The following is a 25,100-nucleotide window of genomic DNA, read 5'->3' as shown; positions in this document are numbered from 1 at the left end:
GTGGGTAGTGCGTCAGATACATCCGCCATATCTGGCTGAAGGATAGACTGGAGTCATGAGAGGAATCCGATCTCTCAATCATCTCTCCGTGAGTTCTTTCTTTTCACGGTTTAATGTGAGCCGTTGCAATAATAACCTTTTGGATGTAACCTTTGTGACGTGTGGTCACCGCTTTCACTTGAAGTTGAAGTCATATCTATAACCATAGCTAACCTTAGCCAGGTTGGCTGCAGTTGCTATTAGCTAAACTAACCAAGGCACTGTGCGGCATTTAACTTGAAGAGCTAGGCAACTTCGTTGTTGTTATTTAACCTGCTATCCAATTTTCCGGCAACTAATAACTTCCATCTGAAACATCAGTATGCTTCATGCTCATCTAAAGGGCAATTTAGTTAGCCAACTACCCCTCTCTAGCTTGAGTAAGCATTGATAACATTAGCTACGTTAGCTAGATGGCTCCTGGCTGCGCAACTAGTGCGCAACCTATGAAGGTCATATCAGATCACAGATAGTTTCAGATGAAGTTTAATCCCAAGTCCCAACTAATGTTACAACCTTGAGTGCTATGGACCAGACTGACATCATCCTTGTTGGGTGTTGTCTGGTCCATACCACCATGTCAGTGTCACCACTAATATAATATCGATAGACTGCTGCCTCAATCAAATGCCAAGCCAAAACAAAAGTAGCAAAATTTAACTAACTACATTACTTTACAGGAATTGAGAGCAGGCTATTGGCATGGAACAATATAATTAATGTAGCAATAATTGTGCTGTTTTGTTTGTCATGACAGATGGGATGATACTGACAGTCTAGCTAGCTAGTGGTGCTTGACAACAACTGATAGATGATGGAGGAGCTGAACCACAGTTCCTGTGGTTGTCTTTACACTCGGTGCTCGTGGTTAATCTGAGTTTGTGTAACTGTAGCCATAGACTTGGTTGTGAATCTCATTCCAGGTCACTAAACTCATGTTCAGGTCACTAAACTCATTTCACTAGCTCTTTAATCTTTGCATCATTTGGATAGTAGTATAGCTTGGATCGAATAGAGGATATTGACGAGACCTTTCTTAAAATGACTTATATTGGGTCATTATACTGCAGGATAAAGACATTGCCTCCCTATTGGCATACTAGTGCTTTACCTCCCACTAGATGCCAGTCGGGAAATAACTCACTACTTGGGGGTCAATTAAGGACAGTCTGTCAAACAGTGCTAACTAGTTTAGCACTTCAGATTCAGATTGTTTTGTTGTCACAGCTTTTTCTTTTTTAAATGTCCATACATTCAGAAAAACGTGAGATTCCCCCTGCTCCTCAACTGTAGTAGATTTGTAAACATAATACACAACGTATATTATATCTATAGAAACTATACAATACAAATGTATATGTATTCTTTTTTTTAAGGTACTTTTCTACTTGTTGCCATTCTTTTACCCATTATCCTCAAATAAGGCGGTGCCCTAACAAGGACAATAAAAACAACCCCAGTGTTTGCTTTATTTGGGGTCTGTTGTTTTCCACAGAGACGATGCTATGCTGCTCCCCAGAGGAGGGAGCCTCTAACTGAGGCATATGTACTCCCCAAGCCCAGCCGCAAGGCTGCCCCTGCTGCCCTGCTTCCTCCCCAGAATGTACAGGTAGGTTCTGCCTCTGGCTACACACACCGACAGTATTCGATTGCAGATATTTTAGTTGCCAACAACGGGTGGTTTTAATCGAATATAGCAGGTGAACGTTAAATGACAACTGTGGCCAATGAGTTGTGGCACTGTGCCGTATTGTATGGCAATAAACAGCATGAGAATACTATGAATAGGACATTTTTTGCCTCAAAGACTAAAAAGCTGAACATATTACACCAGTTTTCAGGTATCTGCATTGGCTACTAGAATTTACTTAAATACTGTCACCTGTCTATAAATCACTTAATGGTTTAGGGCCAAAACACATCTCTGATATGAACCCTCTTAGGGACCAGTCTGCCAACTGTTCCTAGGATTAAAACAAAACACGGTGAAGCATCATTGTTCTTACACTGCACATAGTTGGAGGAAACTTGTGGAAGATCTGCCCAAACTTTGGCTACTCTGGCTTAAAAAAAATAGACTAAACTTTTTTTTTTTTATCCACTTTTTCTCCCATTTTTCTATATTTTCTCCCATCCCAATTTCGTATCATCCAATTCAACCCTCCCCTGTCACGAACGCTGTTTCTTGCCTCCCACAAGCCGGCTGCAATGTGGACTAAGTCATACATAGCACAAGTCCCCTCCGGTACTTGAGGTAACAGCAGTCGCATCTTTTCACCTGCGCAGCTCGATCTCTCAGTGTCGAGGAGTAACGCGTGGGAGGCTCACGCTGCCCCCGACACTTCTGATTCTACTGCGCAGGCGCACCAACCGACTTGTAGGAGTCGCTTGTTCACAACGCCCGATCCCCACCCTTCAGTTTCCCTCCCCGTAATACGGCCAATGTGTATTACTGCGGACGACCAGCTAAACTGAAAACAATGTGGAGAGCTGGATTCGAACACGCGAATCCTAGCGTCTCCACACTGGTGGCGAGTGCCTTGCCCACTACACCACCTAGCCGCCAAAAATAGACTAAACTTTTATGTTCACCTTTGTCTTTAATTGAAATAGAATCGCTGCACTCTGACTCTAAAATGCACTATGACTTTTATTTTTTAAGCTCTTTAAAATCTTTTATGCTCTTTCTTTTTTATATATCTTATGTAAAGCACTTTGAATTGGAATTGCCTCTGTGTATGAAATGTGCTATATTAATAAACTTGCCTCGCCTCCAAAACCCATCATGATTTATTTTGGATAGACAATTATCTATCTCCAGAGTGTCAATGTTCATTTTCTCCAGCAGTCTTTCAAAGGCTGAATCATTTAAAAGTTGTATTGTATATTATCTGTATTTTTCTAACACACTTTTCCTTCATGCCTCTCCAGGTGTCCAAGCTTCCAAACGGTCTAGTGATAGCATCACTGGAGAACTACTCACCCTTGACCAGTGTCAGTGTGTTGGTGAAAGCTGGCAGCCGCTATGAGACCGTGGAGAATCAGGGTGTCTCTCACTTGCTGCGTTTGGCAGCCAACCTGGTAAGATGTTCTGTGGATTTCTATGTGAGCTTTGTGCAATGAGTATTTGTACTTAGCCCAGATAGTTCCTTTTAGTGTGGCACATGGCAGCGGAGTTGTCTGCCACCATTGCAGGCAAACTAAAACAAACTATCTTGTGTTTGTGTGTTATGATGGACAAACTCCCGGAAGATACTTGATACATTACAGAGTTTGACCAATTTCCACCCCCAGGTTTCCTCTACACACACATCCTACATCTTACACAGTGCCACACTGTAGGTAGCCTACAACTGCAGCGTTTGGTTTCTCTCATTCCTCTTGTGATTTTTGTATTCCATTTGAATTTTGATATGTATTATATCTGAAGTTTTAAGGAAAATATGCTTTCTACTGTGAGTTATGATTCAATAGCTATTTATAGACCCTTTTAACACTTTGAGTGCCACTCACAGCTTTTCTCGGGTTATTACCCCCCGGGTTGAATGCCACGTCACGGGTATTCTCGTTTTTTTTTAATTAATTTTTTTATTAGCAATCTGAAATCATATTGCATCATGCGAGCCTACCGTTGGAGATCCAGGGACCGCCGGCGCTCAGATGTGAAAAAAGCGCCCCCTATCGTCTCCCAGATGGTAAATCACCCTTTTGGAATGGACTCAATGAAAGTGAATGGGAGAACGGATTTCTGACTCCACATTTTACTTCTCACTGATGCAGCCGGGGTCTACCAGAGTTCATTCTGGAGCCTCTAAGCCACGGCGAATATGGGTTATACTGTACACACGATGGATCAATACAATTATCGATTTTTTTCGAATGGCGATAGGAAATTGGAATAAACCATTTGGATACCATTTGACCTCAGGTAAGGAATCTATGTTATCAGTGTTAGGATAATCAGACTCGTTTTCACGGATATATAAGCGTTTATGTGATATGGCTGTAAAAGCCATGAGGAAATAAGAGCAGCGATTATCAGCGCGCGGCACGGGCGTGCGTGCGCACACATTATACTATCGATCATCTAGCGTTTATTTGAAAACGATTCATAAATAGGCCGACAAATGACAACGTTCTGGAATATTCCAGTAAAAGGCGATTATCATAGGCATGGGTTGTTTTTTCCGCGAAAACGGGTGATTTTCAAAATGCTATCAAACGGAAATGAAGCGATAAAAAAACAATCTGCCTTGACAATGTTGACTGGAAAATGATTCTTTGATAAGCGACGGGCAGATTAGACACATAGCCATAATTTAAAACATAGATTAGGCGATATTAACGTTAACATTGGAGTGGATGGTGGCATGCAAGGGGGTAAAAAGGAAAACGCGGCGTGGCAGTGAAAGTGTTAATGTATTAGGTAGCCTTGTGATGTTGGTGTACTATGTACTGACCCCTATAGGTGATTGATAATTGACCCATGTATTCCAATGCCAGTTGTCACCCATTGTTAATAAAGATGGCACCTGTCAATTGCTCACACACACCCTAATGAAGGCCTGAATAGGCTGAAACATGTTGGTACTTTTAATGTTCATAATGAACTAGCCATATAATTAACAGAAGAGTTGCCTTGGACCTTATTTTTTATTTTATTTCCACCAGTCTGTAGGATCTTGGGTGTTTTAATTAATTAATTAAATGTATTTTCTGTAGACTACTAAAGGTGCATCTGCCTTTAGGATCTGTCGTGGTGTTGAAGCAGTGGGGGGCAGCTTGAGGTTAGTGAGTATAATATAGTCTTGTCTCCCCCCTTTACACACGTACATACACTCACGTCCCTGTTTAACCTGCTATAAATAAGTTGTCCACATGTGATGTTCCCATTGGCTGACCCCCCCCCCCCCCCCCCACCCCCAACTGTGTCTGCCTGTGTTTCCGTGCAGTGTGACGTCATCGAGGGAAACCATCACCTACTCAGTGGAGTGCCTGAGAGACCACCTGTAAGTCCCGCCCTTCTTCTGTCAGTCACATGGTAATGATGATGAACTTTATTTGTATAGCACCTTTCCAAAGTAGTAAAGGGCTTTGTATATAAAAGAACAAGGTTAAGACACAGAAGAAGAAAACACTTGGATACACGGATCAAATACTTAATTATTTATTATAATAATATTAAATATTAAACACTATATAAATATACAATATTAAAAAATTTATTTAAATGATAAATTCATTAATCAATCTTTTGGGGGGAGAAAGCAATACTTTTATTCTGCACCGTTCTAAAGCCTCTGTGGATGTATTAAAAAAATAAAAATGTTATCTATAGCACCTTAACACTTAACTTGTGTTTCGATTCCACCCGTTGAGGACCAGAGCCACGAGTTAACTCGTGGCAAGTTGTTATTGTTTTATTCCATATTAATAAACGGATCAAGGTCCCCGATCGGCTCTGCAGATTTACCCGCCAGATTTAAATCGGCGACATGCAATACCGGCCAGATCCTCTTAGGGGCGCCATCGCTCCACTGCAGTATCATTGAGGCCGAATGGGAAAATATTTTTTTTTACTGTCTGGGGCGTTTTTTATATGAGCCTCGATCCCAGCCGAACATACTCCATCTTTGATCACGTTACCGAACGCAGATTTCAGCCTGGAATAATGGGATTTATTCCGATGATTCCGATGACTAATGACGAAATGCTGCCGGCGATCACATGGGCTGACGGTAGGATACTATTCCCCCAAATTACAGCTGGATTGGACATTGTTGTAACACGCAAGCGATTGATTGCTACTTGAACGCACACTGTATTGCTAATCAATAATACTGATCGGCGTCCCCCGCCGCCCCCATTTCATCCATAGATGCTCTGTAATAGTCCGGATGCTACGCAGTTTGTTTTATTTCATTCGTATATATACAACAGAAATGGCGTTTGATATAACGTGACTAGCCTTTAGCCTCATATTTAGCTCCCCAGAAAAAAGACGAGGTGAAAACTGCGATAAACCTTATATTCACGGCGCTATAAAATGACAACCAACCGATGGATTTTTATTTTCTTTAAGCCATTATGAAGGCACGGTTTATGCGTATTAAGTGACAATGAGAATGGACAGATAGCAATACTATAAAGTATATATATAGCTGTTAGAAAGTACATCGGTTTGTTGACGAACCCTGGTCGTCTGGACTATAAATCGCCGCGGGACTCTGGTCGCCAAAGTGTTAACACTTTCCCCGCCAATCACGTTGTACGACGTGTTTCAAGTTCATGCGAATTCTGCCAATCCACGGCATACGACGTTATTGAGATCATATTTCATATTTTTGCCATGGTATTCATATTTCCCTCACGGAGCCTGGTCTGATGCTGTGTGAGCCGGCACAACTCTGCAACGCTTCAATACTGCCCCCTGGTGGATGATCGGCGAGTTGCCAAACCGGAAATGGCCGGTTGGATATCGGTGCGTCTCCTAAATCCGTCCGGCCACTCGCATATCGTCGCGGGACTCTAGCCACACACCGTGGATATGGATCGCTGCCATAACTCAATAATCGACATGATTTGGGCGTGTATTAGTATTATACAAACCGGAAATGGATCGACTCGATCCCCATCAAATAACTGGGATCTTTTTGCTCCAGTCTCATCGCCCAACGGTAAGAGGAGGCTGACGTTACTTTCAGCCCGTTTGTTTATTATTATCCATACAAACGGCTCTGATCTATATATCACCCATACTACATAAAGCATTTAACGACGATCACGGAATTATAAATGACCCCCCCCCCCCGTTCACCCGCGCATGATCAGTCATAACGTTTAGGACCATGTATAGTTGAAATTTTTAATATAGCGTGGATTGGTAACAAACGGCATTTGATAATCTATATATGCATTTATGCCTATATCTCACGTTCTAGGAATTACTGCAGAAAACGATAAAAACATATTTATATTCTAGACTGTATTTTCGTGTGAATGAAAAAGTAAAACGTTCCTACATCCTGAACGATAGATAATCGATGTTGAATGGGCCATAGTAATGTCAATTTAGCAATACAATTTAAAAAGTTATAGCCCTGCAAAGAAGGTGAACATCTCCATAGACTTACAGTACTGGCAGAGAATGGTATAAGATGCTGAAAGTGTGTGGCAGGGAATGTGTTAACACTTTAACTGCCGGAAACGTGTTTAGGCGTCTTTCCTAGCCATGCTCAAGTTGCCTAGGACGCCGTAACTCGTCTTTGATATCAATATTTCAAAAATCTGTGATCGAAATCATATTTCCCCTCCGCAGCCTTGACACACAGTGCTGATCTCCTCTCAACCCTCTAGCGGTTCAAGAGCGCCATCTGGTGGCCGATCGGCAGATCGAAACCGGATGTCAACCTTTAACCCGGCAGGACTCACTCCATATGGGGTCCGGGCACTCGCTAATATTAGAGAGACTCCGTCTTCACACAGTGAACATCGATCGGTGGAAATAACTCGAAAAAACAACATGATTTGGACGTATATACTATTATACAACCTGGAAATAGATCCGGCATTTCAACATCTCATAATTGAAAACTGTCTACTCCACGCTGATCGCCCAACGGCCCGAGGAGACTGGGGTGAGTTTTAGCGTGTAGTATTACCGTGTTCGATACTAACTATGATGCTATGATGCTATGCTATGCTATGATGAACATATGACCCACATTAGATGAATGGTATAACGTTGCCCACGGAATTATAAACGCCCCCTCGCCCATCCGGTCAACATCAGATGACGTGTAGTAAATTCTAGAAGTACGTCCAATTAGATCACGCCTAGGGCTGGTTGTTAGGCCCGAGGCGCAGCCGAGGGTCGTTAGACCCCCCTAGGCGTGATCTAATTACTATAACACATGACTTCAAGTGATGTAATGTGTTTATACAATGGCCGAATTCACCCAACCTTATTGCTATACGATAAACACACAGTAATTGAAGCATAATGGAGATTTATTCACAAAACCATCCACAGAAAAAGTAGGTCCAAAAAAAAAGAATTGCCTCTGTGTCTAGAAGCAGAGGGAGGTGCAGAGGGAGGTGCTACAAAGCATGCCATCTAACAACAAACTTCATATAAATCCCGTGATTTATTATTGTTTTGACAATGGGTCATGACCAATTACATAATCCAACATAATGTGTAAACTAACATATTCCAGTTGACTGTATCTTTTTTTAAATTATTCGTTACGAATATATCCATACTTCCAGTGTCCTTTTGAAGCAGAGACGGAGAGCACTCAGCCAGTGGCCACTCCCCTCAGACGCAAAGTTCTGTAGTTTTTCACACGGCGAGGAAAATAATACAGTCGTGCAATCCAACAAGAATTAACGTATTTACAAGTGTGTCAGTGTAATGGTGAAGTCAAGTGCTTTGAGCAGGATAAACTTATAACTTATATTATATATATGTTACAGTATATAAAAATAGCGTTTTACTTTTGTGCAGTAACTGAAGCTGCTACACCCCCCCTTCCAACGTGCCTGATTGTTATGCATTTTACTCTGCCAATTGGCGACCCAATAAAAACGGGTCCGCAACCTTAAGTTTGGGAAACGCAAGATCCAAGTCTGACACACACACAAAATCGACGGGCCCTTTTCTTTAAAATTTTTTTTAAGTCCGGGATTTTTATTTTGTTTCACAATGGATCATGACAAACCAATTACATAATCCAACATATGTGTAACGAACAAACATATTCCAGTTGACTATCTTTTTTGGAGCATTAGTTCAAAGGCTATTCATACTTCCATTTGTCTATCTATGGCGGACTCATTCAGAAAAAGTTATTCGGTTGTGGGAGTGATCTGGGGTCACGTGGAGTGTGTTATACGAAATAACAACGGCTAACTTGACTGTTTCAGCCAATCACAATCAAGATATTTGCATGCCATTGTATAACTATATATATATTATAGCTATGGATCAGGGTTTCCGTTAGAAAAAATTGTTGCCGGTCTCCGTGACCTGCAAGATTTCAATCTACCGGACAAATGAGATTAATTCCGGTCATAGTTTATTGAGCTTTAAAACAATTGATAGGCAGGCTATATAAAGAATGTCATCCTCAAGGCATGTATATTTATAATATTATTACTTAAAACTAGGCTACTTTTGCGTATACAGTCATTAATATATTCCAAATAAAATAAGTCCCTCGATACTCCGTGCTGCTGCTGACTTGAAATAAAATAGACCGCGTATGTGGGCAGTCGGTCCGACACTAAACAGCAGTCTGTTATAATCACATTTTTATGAGCTAACGAATTCCGTTATATTGGACATTTGTATTAATTATATCAAGCGAAGAACTGAGAAATTTGGCAGAGAGAGACGGCAACATTATCGTGGGTTTGCGTGATGTATATCTCCACCTCCCAACGACTTGGTGCTGGTCATAATGTCCGGTGAAAATAATTCCCTCTAAGCACAATTTGATTATTTGAATTGTATTAAAATAGGCTAAAATTAAATAGCCTATGCGATGAACGATTCATTACATTCGTTTCATCGTTGCTTCACCAAGCAGCCGGTCTAATAGAAAGCTGTTGTCAGCGCGAGCTGGCTGCAGTTAGTTTGCAAGAAGCATCCAGCTGCAGACCCGCAGAGCAGCTTTCCAGGTCTGGGGACCGCACTGTGCCAGCAAAGCTGGTGGGTTCTGTGGGTCTGCAGCTGCATGCTTTTCGCAAATCTAGCAGCAAGCTCTCGCTGACACAGCGTCGTCATTATTAGACCGGCTGCTTGGTGAAGCAACGATAACAAATGTAATGATTGTTTCGTTCATCGCATAGGCTATTTAATTTTAGCCTATTTGAATACAATTCAAATAATCAAATTGTGCTTAGAGGGAATTATTTTCACCGGACATTATGACCGGAGAGATTAAATATGTCGGACTTCAACAGATTTTGCCGGTCAAATACCGGTAATTACCGGCTAACGGAAACGCTGCTATGGATGCAATACTATGGCCCATTTGACATCGAGTATCTATCGTTCAAGATGTGAAAAAGAAATAATTTTTCCATCCATACATTCCCGTTTTATACCGTGGTGAATATAAGTATGGTTTTTGGAGAAAGAGAGATACAAAAAAATATATATAAGTATGGTTTTAGAGCGGTTTAGGGTAATTTCTGGGTGGCTAGTAATAGGCCGCGACGCATATTATACTTAATCCATTGGCATTTCGTCCCTATACATGCTACAATTAAAAATTCAAATGCATATGATCTGTATATTATGTTTCATCATGAATGCATGAAGGGGGGGGGGGGTCGTTTCTGATTAATTGATTGTCAATAATGGCATTCGTTAGTACAACAGCATAGGCTGATCAGGGTGATGGCTATGAAAAACAAGGCACAATCAAGCTGAAATTGACGTTAAATTGCTCTTACCTGTGGCCGGTGAGATTCCAAAAAGAATATTCCAATTATTTGATTGCCATCTGGTAGATTGTATGTCCATTTGGGCCACGACATAACCCACCACAGCATAATGAATCGGGGATCCCGAAAACTATTCAATGCGATCGGGTAAAGCCGGGGAGCGTGCGTGCACGCGCTGTTATTAAAACACAGTGCAACCAGCTTTGAAATCAGCAACACACCCCTGGCGATGGCAGTCATTCTTTTGGAAATGGTCAATTGTTTGATGTCTGCCAGGATTTAGTAGCACAGTGTTGGCTCATCTGGTCTTACCCTGATATATGTTGACTCCTGCGTGTGTGTGTGTGTGTGTCCAGAGACACCGTTTTTGAGTACCTGGTGGACGTGACCACAGCTCAGGAGTTCCGACCGTGGGAGGTCCAGGACTTGACCCCCAGGGTGAAGATCGACAAGGCTCTGGCACAGCAGTGCCCGCAGATAGGTGAGTACCAGCACAGCTTCTACCAACGTTTCCAGCTTTTAAAATGTTGCTCATGTATTTAATAATGGAGCTGTAATCGCCAGAGAACTCCACAGATTAGGAGGATATTATCATGGTATTTGAGCCACGATATGATTAATATTGCACTGTTCTGCAATACCTCCTCAGTATTGGATTCCATACTTTGTTCATCATTCTGTTGTTCTTTCAAATGTCAACACCAACTTACTACCGTACTTATGAGTTACAAAGCCTTTGGATTTTTCACATACTGTAAATCCTCAAATATAGGACGGGTCTTCTATTTACCTCAGCTGCAAAGAGCACCAGGCCTTTATTAGAGAGAGGCTTATATAAGAGGCAGGCCTTAATTTCTAAAAATGACACTCATGGACATAATCCCTTAATTTTCAGACTTTTATTGCATTATTATTATTATTATTATTATTATTATTATTATTATTATTATTATTATTATTATTATTATTATTATTATTATTATTATTATTATTATTATTATATATATTTTTTTTAATACGTACATTGTCTGTCTACATTTATTTAGACTAGCATTGGTATTTAAATATTGAGTGCAGTTGAGTAATTGTGGGATTAACGTAATTCACACACTGAAGTTGGAACTGTCTATAGGTTGCGGGGTCCGGGGACAATTTAGCGTGTGGTACCTACCTTCTCGACTTTCTCAGTCGAATCGAGTTGATGACATGCAGGCAATAGCTTTAGCTAACGCTATCATAGCATCATGATCTGTAATGTGTCAACTGGACAACGCCAGCCTCGCCTGCCAACGCCATATAGATAGCGAACGTTAACGTTTGCAAAAGAAGTCAACGTCATCCAGCTGACACCACAGATCTAGATATTATGACGTTAGCTAGCGCTAAAGCTAACGCCAACCAGAGGGAAACGTTAATGTACGGTAGTCAGTGTAGCGGGAGGCAGCACTTGATTTGCATTGGCAAGAGTTTATCTCATTCTATATCACGGCACGAAAAATTCAAAAAATACTTTTTTTTGCGACCTTATATTGCAGACCGGCCTTTATTTGTCTGCATGCATCAAACCCTCTGCCATTATAAGAGGCCCGTCCTTTATTCGAGTACCCTCCACTATTAGAGGATTTACGGTAGTCAAGTTAAGTTAAACATTTTCATTTTCAGCTACACATACATCAGCGACCGCACTCTTGCAGCGATTTATGCCTCAGAGTGCATAAACCGTGCCTTCATAATGGCTTAAAGAAAATAAAAATCCATCTGTTGGTTGTCATTTTATAGCGACGTGAATATAAGGTTTATCGTGCTTTTCGTCTCTTCTTTTTTTCAGGAAGCTAGATAATAGGCTAAACGTTGGCGCCGTTATATCAAACGCCATTTCTGCTGTATATATACGAATGAAATAAAACAAACTGCGTAGCATCCGGACTATTACAGAGCATCTATGGATGAAATGGGGGCGGCGGGGAACGCCGATTAGTATTATTGATTTGCAATAGAGTGTGCGTTCAGGTAGCCAATGTCAGTGATCTATCACGTTAGGTTTTAAAACAATGTCCAATCCAGCTGTAATTTGGGGGAATAGTATCCTACCGTCAGGCCATGTGATCGCCGGCAGCATTTCTTCATTAGTCATCGGATTCTGGTAGATTGATATGTCCATTGGCTAATCATAAATCCCATTATTCCAGGCTGAAATATGCGTTCGGTAACGTGATCAAAGATGGAGGGTCTTCGTTTGGAATCGAGGCTCATATGATCCGCCCACAGACTGTAAAAGATTTTTTTTTTAAATTCCCTCAATGATACTGCAGTGGAGCAATGGCGCCCCTAAGCGGATCTGGCCGGTATTGCATGTTTAGAAAATCAAATATGTGGGTAGGTCATGGATCTCGATCGCGGGCGTTAATAGCGTTATAAATATGGAATAAAACAATAACAACTTGCCACGGCTATATACGTGGCTCTGGTCCACAACGCATGGCACCGAAACACGTATATACTCGTGGACGGACGGCATAGTGTTAATTTAGTTTGACCGTTATCGAGAGTAAATTAGTTTGAATATGGCCACCAGTGATGTCATCTGGGACATTGAACCCTTCTGTTGTGTTAATTACAGCTCAATGAAATGATCAGGTAGCAGTCCCTCTAACACAAGGTATTGCTATTTTACATTTCATGGAGCTGTAATTAACACAACACAAGGCTTGAATATCCCCGATGTAGGGCTGCAACGATGAGTCGACGTCATCGATGACGTTGACCATGACATTTTGTCGATTTGCATATTCATGACCGATGCATCGTATTGTTACTTATGTGCCGGGCTTTGCAGTGGAAATGGCAGACGTTCAAAGTCATAACATGCGCAACATGTCAAGATTGTTAGTTGCAGCCCTACACTGATGACATCACTGGTGGCCATATTAAAACTAATTTACTCTCAATAACTGTAAAACTAAATGAATGTGTGCAAAACTGTTTAGACTTTTTGGATGTGTGAGATTATAATGTAAAATAAAGCAGCATTGTTTTTTTGACTAAGTGCACCTTAAGTTAATGAACTGACTTCTGGCTGTAACATGGGTTGATGTTCTATCTCCCCGCAGGTGTGATTGAAAAACTGCATGAAGCGGCGTATAAGAATGCCCTATCCAACTCTCTATACTGTCCTGACTACATGGTCGGTCGTGTATCCTCTGATCAGGTAAGGGCTCCATGTACCATGGCTCGGTACCTCCTCGTAGGAAGTTAAGACAACATTATGGCAGTGGAGGAGTAAGTGAGCTCAGCTGTCTATATCACTGTATGCTTATGGCATACGGATTGAAATGGGTGTGATGTTTGAATATTCTTCACATGAAGTGATTTGTGATGATGCTAAGCCAGTCTGGTGTGTTTCCGAGCCGTGATGCTGTGTTTGAGACCGCATCGTTTTTAACACACGTTTCCTCTTTCTTACCCCCCCCCCCCTCCTGTAGCTGCAGTTTTTTGTTGAGAACCATTTCACCACTGCCAGAATGGCTGTTGTAGGACTAGGTGAGTGTCTGTCTGCTAGTGCTGTTGGTTTCCCAAGGTCCATTACGTGTGTGTCTGTGTGTCTGTTAGGGGTGGGGGGGAAATCGATACGTAGTAGTATCTAGATACTTTGCGTGGCGATACAGGGACGCCAAGTATCAATATTTAATTATTCATAAACAAACAAACAAAAATTGTATAAGGTATTTGCATTGTTCATTTCAATACCTGTAATAGTACAGTAGTCCACACACACACACATGTGCATTCAGTTAAGTTGGAATATGACTGTAATACAAACAGTTCAGTTTGTCAGGTACATGCAACACAGATTACAGTGTTTACATCTGTCTGCTTGAGAAAATACCATGTTCTGCAATACAAATTATTGAAGTGAGATGAACAGACTGAACTTTATTTTATTAGATAAAACATGTTGACAAAGTTTGAAAAAAGGTAATACATTTAATTTGATCCAAAAAAATTAAGAAATTCTCGCAATACTCAGCGTATCGCGATATATTTAGTATCGCGATACTATCATATCGTGACGCAAGTATTGCGATAGTATCGTATCGTGAGGTCTCTGTCGATTCCCACCCCTAGTGTCTGTGTGTCTGTCTGTGTCTGTCGTCACTTGGCCTCTGTCCAAAGATCTAGGCTGTAGATGCTAGTATGTGGGGAAGAGGTTAGAAGTGCTACTGCTGGTAGTGTGTATGTGACCTGGGTGACTGAACAACACATATGCATGAGGTGAGACTGAATGAAGGCCAGAGAGAGTGTGTGAGGCAGAGTTTCTAATCAAAGCACATAACATCCCAGTGCCCTCTAGGCTGGAGAGATTTATATGAATGTTTTCTGATTGGTGTGTCTAGGTGTGAAGCACTCTATACTGCGGCAGGTCGGTGAGGGGCTCTTGAGTGCTCGCAGTGGGATGGGAACACCCGGGGCCAAGGCTGTATACCGCGGAGGTAAGTCCCACCCACTAGAATAATATTACTTTAAAACTAAGTAATATTTATGAAAATGTATGTAGTTTAGGTGGTAATACAACATATTAGAAAATAGCCCACACTGTACTCAACGAAAACTAGTGGTCTGCAAGGGCCTTGAAATGAAGCCCGTGCCCAGCCCGAGCCCGTGAACTTCAGGCCCTGCCCGAAAATAAGCCTGACTGTAAATAATATTTTAAGCCCTAGCCTGCGTGAAATCCCGGAAAAAACATTTATTATTATTATTATTCAATTTTTAATTTTTTGTATTTGTTTTAAATATGCGAAACACGGTTTTATATGAACTTAATAAATAAACAAAAACGAAAATGTTCAATAGGTCTACCTAAATAACAGATAGTGAAAACTAAAGAAACATTAATTATATAGCCAAAAACTTAATTATTTTTTTGTTTTAAATATTCTAAACACTGTTTATATATTAACTACATTTTTATTTTAGTTTATTAATACTGTTTAATATTAAACAAAAAACGAAAATGTCCAATAGGTCTAACTAAATAACACATATCATGCTGAAAACTAACAACCATTTTATAGCCTTTTTCGCAAATTCTATTTCCCAGCGCTCGCGTTGACTCACACAGACTCGTAAAACGTATTTGAATCTTCTTTGACACACACACACACACACACACACACACACGACACAATAGCCTACTCAGTCACTATACAAACAAACAGAAAACAGAAATCAGATTTCGAGCACAGCAACATTTATTATATAATGAAAGCGCAACAGAACAGGGCAGCAGAGCGACCCCACACACCAGCAAATAATAATAATCAGACTCGTCACTCACCACTTCGCTGTGTTGATGTCAGCAACGCGTTGAACAGCGTTAACAAAACTTCGCCAACCGGCTACATACATCCAAGAACAAATTAAAACGTTCGCCAACTGGCTATATTCCAACTTCAACCTATGCCACTTCGGTCTGGTTCATTTGTTCATCGTCCACCTGCAGCGCTCCACTCGAGTTCTCCCTCCAGGCTGCGGTAATTACATCCAATGTTATCTGTTAACTAATACATCTTGACTCCTCAGACACGAGGCTTTCACTCTCTGATGACAGCTCTACGTTACGTGAAAATGAAACAGAAACTTAAGGTTATCCTATAACCCTAGTTATGAGTATAGCGAGCGCGCAAAAAAAAAAAAAAAGACTCAATAAAAAATGTTTTTTTTAAAGAGGGCACTGCCCGGCCCGGCCGAGCCCGAATTATTTATTTAAAAACAAAGCCCTACCCAGCCCGAACCCGTCGGGTCGGGTAGGGCCCCGTCGGGCTTGGGCAAGGTTGCAGTGCACTAACGAAAACGTGCTTCAAAACCTTTTGGGGGGAGTGTTGTCAGTCATCTTGCCAGGCAGCTCAATGACTGAATGAATGGAGTGTGAAATTAAATCTTAAGTTAAAATATATATTCAATAATAGACAGAGTACCATTTTCTGGAAGATGAAAAGCATCTAACCTAGGGAAGGTATATCTTACATTTCTGTCTGTTAGTTTTCCAGTGTCCATTGATTTTGTGAGTTTACCACCAAAGGGAAGTCGAGGCATCAGTGCAGGCAGGGCTGCTTTTACTGCACGGTCACAGCTTGATACATTTTGCAGTTCCTGACTCAAAATGACAGGATTGTGACCAATATCACCATTGCTACTCTCTCAACCCTACACAACACTAGTAAGCATGACTTCTGAATCCGACTTTTAAACAAAAAACAAATTGACGAGCACCGCTTGTCTAATGTAGCCTGTTTACTCTAACCACACAGCCCTCTGCCTGCACCGTTCATGCTTTCCAGAGAGTAAGCTCAAGAAATCAATGGCTACAGGAGTTATACCTCTCCTAGCTTACAAGTGTTTCCTCTTCCATCAAAATGGTATTTACATTTTTTTAATGTTCTGTTATTCCATGCTTCATTAATTTCCTTGTTGAGCTGCCTGGTGAGATTTTGGTGACGACACTCTCCCAACAAGGTTTTGAAGTGTGTTCTCTGTGAGGCACAGGTACAGTGTAGGCTCTTTTCTAACATGATGTAGTACCTACTAAATAATATTCATAAATACTGTTCCCCTTTTAATAGGACGGTGATTAATGGATCAGTGGTTCTCACCCATTTTGATCCCTTGACACACTTGTGTGAGACACAAAGTTCGAAGGGACATCCAATTACTTGCTTGGTCACTCAGACATCCTGGTATGGTCGTACACTAGGAGTCAGTAAAATATTGGACTAATCATCTTTCCTGCATTTTGCCAGCACTAAAAGAAGACAAAGCTCAGGGCATTACACATGTATTTGGAGATGGTCAAATACACGGCATGTAACATGTAATATTTTAAGTATTTGACATTGATTATTTTACATTTGAGTCAATTCTCAAGGTATACTTGGAAGCTCATGACAAACCAGTGGGCTTCGACATACTCGTCTAGAACTACAGCTCTAGAGCCGGGGTCTTGTTAACGAGAGCGACTTTAAAAGAACGCATTGTATTGATTCTACCAAACAATATTACACATATTGATTACTTTCACACTACATAATTAATGTATGATTCAAACATTTTTAGATTCCAGCGGACTGTAGTATGACTTATTCATACAAATGTTGCCACCACTAGTTTGAATGTGCTCTCTGCTGATATGGTTGTATGAACCAATTGTGGAATGAGATGAATACCAACTAATAAGCACTCCTGATTGGCTAGTAGGGGTGGGAATCACCAGAGGCCCCACGTTACAATATTATCACGATGCTATAGTCTCACAATATTGTAATGTCACGATGTTGTGATTTGTTACCTGTTTTCAACTGCAAATTATGTCCCTAGTGGAAAATCTTTTTAGAATCTGCAATAAAAAATATATATACTGTTTTATCTAATAAGATAATATTCAGTCTGTTCACTGAATATTATATAAATAATTTGTATTGCAGTACAAAAAAGGCGATTGTCAATTATTTAATAAATATTGATTCTTGGCATCAATGTAATATTGGCACGCAAAATAAAGTATTGCGATATATTGCAAATATCGATATATTTATTGATCCCCCCACCCCCACCCCTATAAAACTGCTGGATTTCCTTCCCACTTGTGATGGAAGGTTTCAGAGAGTGCTTGGTGAGCTGCTCAGAAGCAGCAGCTACTGGCAGCTTGTGAGCTACTGGTTGGAGACCACTGCTCTACTGTAGTCCCGTGGTGGTTGATGTGCCTGTTCATGTGTGTAGGTGAGCTGCGGATTCAGAATAACGACAGTCTGGTCCACGCGCTGATCGCCAGTGAGGGCGGTGTGACTGGTTCAGCGGAGGCCAACGCCTTCGCGGTGCTACAGAGGGTGCTGGGAGCCGGGCCTCACGTCAAGAGAGGCTCCAACATCACCAGCAAACTGAGCCAGGGCATCGCCAAAGCCACCGCGCAGCCCTTCGATGTAAGTTCCTCCTTTGTCGTAATACAGCTGTGGTTTTTCTGTCAATCCATCTGCACAAGGAAATGGCAATGCAGGCTGTCAACTAATTAGTCATAGGATTTTGTTGATTAGTCTTCTGCAGATCAGTGCAGTCATGCAGGAGGACCTCTTTAAACCTAGACTTTCTTAAAAACAAATGCATATTGGTGAACATTTGTCATGCCAGAGATGCGTTTGTGGTTTTCATGAATTCTTTTAATCTATTGACTAAGACCTAAGGATAATTCTGACTTTTTTGACTGTTCCAAAAATCTGAAATATCCCTTAACGGTGGATTACCGGTAGTCCAGTAATCATTTTAAAGGGTGGCAGTCTTAATGTCAACATAAATCTTCTCCCTGCAATTCTTCTGAATCCTAGAATTATATATTGTGGATGTATGATTGATGGAATGGCTGGATGGGATGAGGAATGCAGACAATTAAATTATTAAATTATAAAATAATAATTATTATATAAAAATTATTAAATTATTGACTAGAAGTTTGGTACAAAGAAAAACACTATTTGACCTTAATGTTGGTTCAGGGCGTGTGATGATGGTAAATATTTATACATCATTTTAAAGGAAAGAAATAGTCAGGTTGAAATGTGTTGCTGTGGATTATTCTATTTGGTCTTCGTCAGGGCGTTTGGTAAATGAAGTGACTGAGTGTTTAAATTATTTATCAAAAACCACACTAATGCGTTTCTCCACCCGTTCCTTCAGGCCACAGCCTTCAACACCACATACTCTGACTCTGGCCTGTTTGGAGTCTACACCATCGCACAAGCACACGCCGCCGGGGAGGTGAGCACTACGTTTTAAAGTCCAGATGAAACTACTCAAGATGATGTATCCCAAAGTTACTGGAGAATCGGTTGTAGTAGTGCTGCTAACCAGGTGTGGAAATAACAAAGTTCTTTCCCACCCTCCTTAAGTACAATTTTTAGATACTTTTACCTTGAATGTTTTCATTAAGTACTTCTAGTTTACTACTGTACATTATGATACTTTTACTCCACTACCTATATCTGAACTCTGCAGTTACTAGTTACTGTGGAGACAAATCCTTTGCCTGAGAAATATGGTAAGTTGATTGAAAAAGATGCAGTTCAGATCTTTAAGTCTGCCAGCATCAGGAGGAAGTTATAAAAGCGAGCTTGAATGGGCTGACAGCTAATTCAACATTGCCTTAGAGTTTAATGCATTCAAAATGTAACGTTCCCAAGCACTGAAATACAACATCACATAATGTGCAATTTAACTTGAGATATTTAAGTATATTAAAATGATTACATTTCATTATGAATTGGACCCTGATGTAAACAAGATGAAAGTCTTTCTCTGGTCTGCATTCCCTTAACAATTGTGTGTATTGAGCTGTACTCTATATACTAGGGCTGACCCCTATTAGTCGACTAATTGATCGAAAGGAGCCGTAGTCGACTGCCAACCTCTTAGTCGAATGCAAAAATAATTGAAAATCTTTTTATTTATTTAAAAAAAGTTTGTATCATTCTTTCCAAAAGAAAAGAGGCCTATAAGTGTGGCTAACGCTAATGGCACGCATACCAGAGGCTAACTGCCTAAGAAAACAGGCACAGAGGCACTGAAAGAGGATTTCACCCATCTAATGAACACACTAGACTAGACAAATATCAAGATGTATCCATCAGTGGACCAATTGCATGCTTTTGCAGAGGACAAGAAGCCTTCTGTCGACTCCTTCAGACATTAAGCACCAAATGGAATGATAAAAAAAAGAAAATTATAATTATACTTCTTTTTTTTCATAGTCTACTAATAGTCGACTATCGGCTAATTTCGGCCAATCAAAGTCGACTATCTAAATCCTTAGTCGGGGACAGCCCTTGTATATTGTACCCATTCTGCAATCTGTTAATTAAAGTTTTCAATCAATCAATTACCACATTAACTACATGCCATATAAAATACTTCCTTTTTACCTTTTTCTACCATCTCCCCAATTTAGTTGTTATGCCAATTCCCCCCCTGATCATTGTGCTACCCTACTGTCGGCCTGGGGAGGGTGTAGACTACCACATGCATCCGATACATGTGGAGTCGCCAGCTGCTTCTTTTCACTGATTGCTAGGAGTTTCACTGGGAGAGCATAACGCATGCAGAGATTCATGCTATCTCCACCAGAGCCCCAACCGACCAGTAGGAGTCACTATTGCAATGACCACGACTCATACCCCACCGGCTTCCTACCTGTGAACACTGCCAATTGTGTTCTTGGATCATCTGACCAAGCTGGAAGTGCCGCTGCTGGGAATTGAACCCGGGTCTCTGCAGTACACTACCCAGCTGAACCCCCCCCCCCCTGGGCTCTTCTTTATCATTCACTACTATATGAAGGATTCCACACTCTGCCTTTAATCGTTTTGAATGAAGCATGTTGTGTCTAAAAAAGTAATTGACATGAGGGTCTGCCTGCTCACAGTACAATACAGATCATTGACGATCTCACCTCTCAGCTGTTTGTCTTTGGACCTTCATGTTCCTTTCAGCCCTTTTCAGTCGAACTTCCATCTTTGCCTCCATCTGCTCTGCATGGGCCATGTCAATCTCATGATGAGAGCCTCCGTCCCCCCATACACTTACATACTTGAAAAAAATAGATACAAATTCTCATTTATACCTACCTCCATTCGTGCCATCAATGGAGGAGGTAGGAGAGGGTGGCTTTGAGGTGGGGTGGGTGGGTTGGATGGTTGTGGTTGCTTGTTTGACTGTTGTCATGATCTGATCCTGTGACCATGTACTGTACATGTCTGTCTGTGTTCTTCTTGTTATGTATGTTTGCTGTGTTTTTTTGGAGCTCCTATTTATCTGCTGTAACATGAATTGCCCAGTTTGGGACATACTAATAAACTTGACCGTGACAATTTGGAGTAGAGGAGATTTACGTTTAACAGAGTGCTATTGTGGTGTTCCTCTTCCACCACTGGTGCTTACTGTACTCATTTGTGCAGGTGATCAGAGCCGCCATGGCCCAGATTACGGCTGTGGCCGAGGGGAACGTGTCTGAAGCCGACATCTCGAGAGCAAGGTGAGTGTTAAACAATTGGTGGTTTAATAAATGTGTTCAAAGTGGTTCTATTGGTTCTAGGGATGCTCGATATTGGCTTTTTTACCGATACCGATATTCCGATATTGTCCAACTCTTAATTTCCGATACCGATACGATACCGATATATGCAGGGTTTCCCCCCAAAAAAACGGAATAATTTCAGGTAACTAATAATTTCACTGGATGCATTCAATGTAAGCATTATCTGTGCAAAATATGATCATTAAAAAAGTTAAAATTAACATACAAGTTGTTGAATTAAACCAACATGCATACTTTTGACAATAAATAAAATAAGAATTGGTTCTTACTTGCTTGCCTGGGTAAATAAAGGTTAAAAAAAAAAAAAAAAAAAATTGTTTTTTTTTTATTTTTTTTACCGATACCGATATTTTCCGATATCACATTTTACTGCCGATATCGGCCGATAATATCGGTCGGCCGATAATATCGGACATCCCTAATTGGTTCTCCTTACGTCTTGCTTTGGAATGGGTGGCCTGTGCTCTCGTCACAGATCTGGGCCCTGTTTCTTGTACGTGGTTCAACTAAGTCGATCAAGATGTCATTATCCAGCTTCAGTTAACCCGATGTTTGAAGCCGGGATTTTCCTGTTCCAAGAAGGTGGATTCAGTCTCGTTAACTCAAGCCAGACTTGATTCTCAGGATCAGTGCGCGCGCCAGCCTCAGCTGAGAAGACAGCAGGTGTCGATCGCAGAAATCCTGATTCTCTAGCGGCATTGATTGATTAATTGATTTAAAACTTTATTAACATATTGCAGTACGGCTCAATCGCCTCGCCGACAAGTTAAATGCGTTATCTATAGGCTAATTTTAAGTCCCTCATTACCTCAATCAATCAGATTATATTTCTTTAAACTTGCCTGCTGGATTGAATAATCAAATGAGATCTTGCTAGCGAAAATAATTAGTTAACTGTTATACAGAATTACGATACGGCTCTCTTACCCATTGATTGATGTATAGTCAATCTTTAACTTATCTCCAATGTGGTCTAACGGGTTGTTCTTTTGACTTTCACACAGACGACCGGGGTTCAAGACCCTAGTCGTCTCCTTCTTTTTGCAATATAGGAATAATTCAATTTGGTGCACGTTGAGAGCTATATAAAGAATGACATCCTCAATGCATGTAGATTTATAATATTTTAACTTAAAACCAGGCTACTTTGGCGTATAATCATTAATATTATATTCAAAAAAATCATATTGGAAAGACCGGGTTTTGAACCCCGGTCGCTGGGTTGGCAGGCTTGAGCACTACCGCTGGACCACTGTGCCAGATGGGATAAATTCATTGTTTATACATTAATGAACGAGAGACCCGTGTTTAGAATATCCTTTGTTATGAATGAAGTTTATCTCTTTATCCTCATTCATTAATGTGACGTCAACGGCTCATTCAATTTCTCAAATCCGTCAAACAGCGCATCTCATCAGACATCTTAATCCCAGTTACAATTAAAATAACCACATAATGTGTACATCGCACGAGCGAGCGCCACCGTCGCCACGGTATATATAACGTGCATTATTTAGGACAAAGTGAATTTAGTATCAGCATTTTGGGTCTATTTTACATTTCAAAAGCCCCCTCTGGAAGAATGGAGCACAAGAACGTAATTCAGAATGGTATAATGCAGATCGTAGACTGTGGGAATAGTTTCAGGAAACGGGCCGTCACTTCTTTGCGGGGGCGTGGCGATGGTTCAGGCTAAGTTGAACTTGAACTCTGCTTTCGACCAGGCTCAAACTTTTGGATATGTTGTCATGGTGATTTGGAAAATCCACGTACATGAAACCGGAAAGTCCGGCTAACCCAGTTATCCAGTTAAAGTTATCCGGCTAACTCAGTTATCCAGGTACAAGAAACAGGGCCCTGTTCTGGTCGTAGATGGGTGTTCTAGACACTGAAGCGCCATGGCGTGCAACGGATTTTGAATTGACTCATCTCAAACCCCGCCCTCTTTTCTTTATCCTCCAATCGTGAACGACGGTTGTGATTTGGAGGATCAAGAAAAGAGGGAGGAGTTTGAGATAGCTCAACAGTGTATGAAGACCAGAGAGAGAGATATCTATTCTATGTGACCGCCCCCTACACCTGGACCCTGACTGACTGTGTGTGTGTGTGTGTAGGAACCAGGTGAAGACAGAGTACCTGATGTCAATGGAGAGCTCTGAAGGAGTGCTGGAGGAGATTGGTGCCCAAGCCCTAGCCACCGCCTCCTACCAGGCACCAGAGACCATTGTCCAAGGACTAGACTCTGTTACCCACGAGGATGTCATCAGTGTGAGTACCTTCTCCGGTCACCGCCGTCTCCTAGCGACAGCCTTCGAGATGAACTTGGAAGTATCCGTCAAATTAAATCCAGACTTCAGAAATTAGGCACTGTGTTAATATTTAAGGTCTTTTCTCCCTCTCCCCTTTTTCCAGGCTGCGAAGAAATTTGTGGATGGCAAGAAATCCATGGCAGCTAGCGGACACCTAATCAACACACCGTTTGTTGATGAAATATGAAAACACAATAAAGGAACCACAAATAAAACTGTTATTTAACTTTGGTTATGGTCGGCTGCTTATAGAAGAAAAAGAGAAAATGAGACTGTAAGCTTATGGACTCGTACAGCAAGGGATAATCCTTTTTGTTGTCACCAATCATTTAAGGTGTGTCCTGCAATAGTTGTACATTAAAGACAAGGAGCCACTGGAAGAATAATGATGTGTTCTTCTGTATTTGTATTTTCTTTCACTGTATATTTGATGTAAATTCATTAAATTGTCTATCTACAGTATTGACACCCAGCTGTCCTCTCAATTTGTATCTTCGCATTTATACCTGGCTAGCTTGGAAAAGATACAGGAAGGCATTATAGCCCAGTAGATGGGTGCAATATTTTGGGGAATTGTGCACTTTACGATAAAAGCATGAAATTTGGCACACTCTTAGAATATGCTCTAAGAAACATTTTTGGCTATAGGACCATCGCAGATTTGTCCCCTGGTAACTATGGTTATCAGTTTCCAAAATCGCCGCCTCCTACTGTTATTTCACCAGTAACTCAGGTTCTAGACCACCTAGGATCTTTATTCTGGTGGCTATTCTGGAATTTACAACATGCTGGCAACTACCTAACTACATATATCTGGCATTCAGAGAACTAAATATTAGTACAATTGTAGGTAATTAGTATGCACTATGCATAATGTTTAATATTTTACCTTAGGTAATATTTGTTTAAATCTAACGTATGTATTGTTCATAATAGTTGATAATAGAAAATAGTGATCATAAGCCATAGACACGTTGACTGCTGCTGCACAGTGCATAGTGCACAATCTACCACATCCACGTTAACTCAGTTGAGATCACTAGACTGTTAATGGGTAAGTTATACAATAGGATTTTTTTTTTTTTAAGTATGTGAAATTACCTTGTTGGCTAGCTAGCTTTTCTGGTATCCCTTTCACTTTATCCAATCCGGAGAGAGAGTTC

At 40.9% G+C, this 25,100-nt stretch overlaps 1 protein-coding gene across 1 annotated transcript; it reads left to right on the top strand.

Annotated features, from left to right (window-relative positions):
* On the top strand, positions 1–24,405 carry uqcrc2a (ubiquinol-cytochrome c reductase core protein 2a). The gene is made up of 14 exons (XM_084328179.1): positions 1–88; positions 1,535–1,648; positions 2,971–3,120; positions 4,762–4,826; positions 4,992–5,048; positions 10,851–10,975; positions 13,605–13,702; positions 13,977–14,034; positions 14,889–14,984; positions 18,268–18,467; positions 19,216–19,296; positions 21,489–21,565; positions 23,743–23,896; positions 24,041–24,405. The coding sequence occupies exons 1-14, from the start codon at positions 56–58 to the stop codon at positions 24,122–24,124; spliced, it is 1,392 nt and encodes a 463-aa protein (XP_084184305.1). The 5' UTR covers positions 1–55; the 3' UTR covers positions 24,125–24,405.
* The last annotated feature ends 695 nt before the right edge of the window (positions 24,406–25,100 follow it).

The sequence above is a fragment of the Notolepis coatsorum genome (genome assembly GCF_963971535.1).
Source record: "Notolepis coatsorum genome assembly, chromosome: 14".
NCBI classification, from domain to species: domain Eukaryota; kingdom Metazoa; phylum Chordata; class Actinopteri; order Aulopiformes; family Paralepididae; genus Notolepis; species Notolepis coatsorum.
The sequence above is the reverse complement of the archived record's forward strand: the minus strand, read 5'-3'. Positions and strand labels throughout refer to the sequence as shown.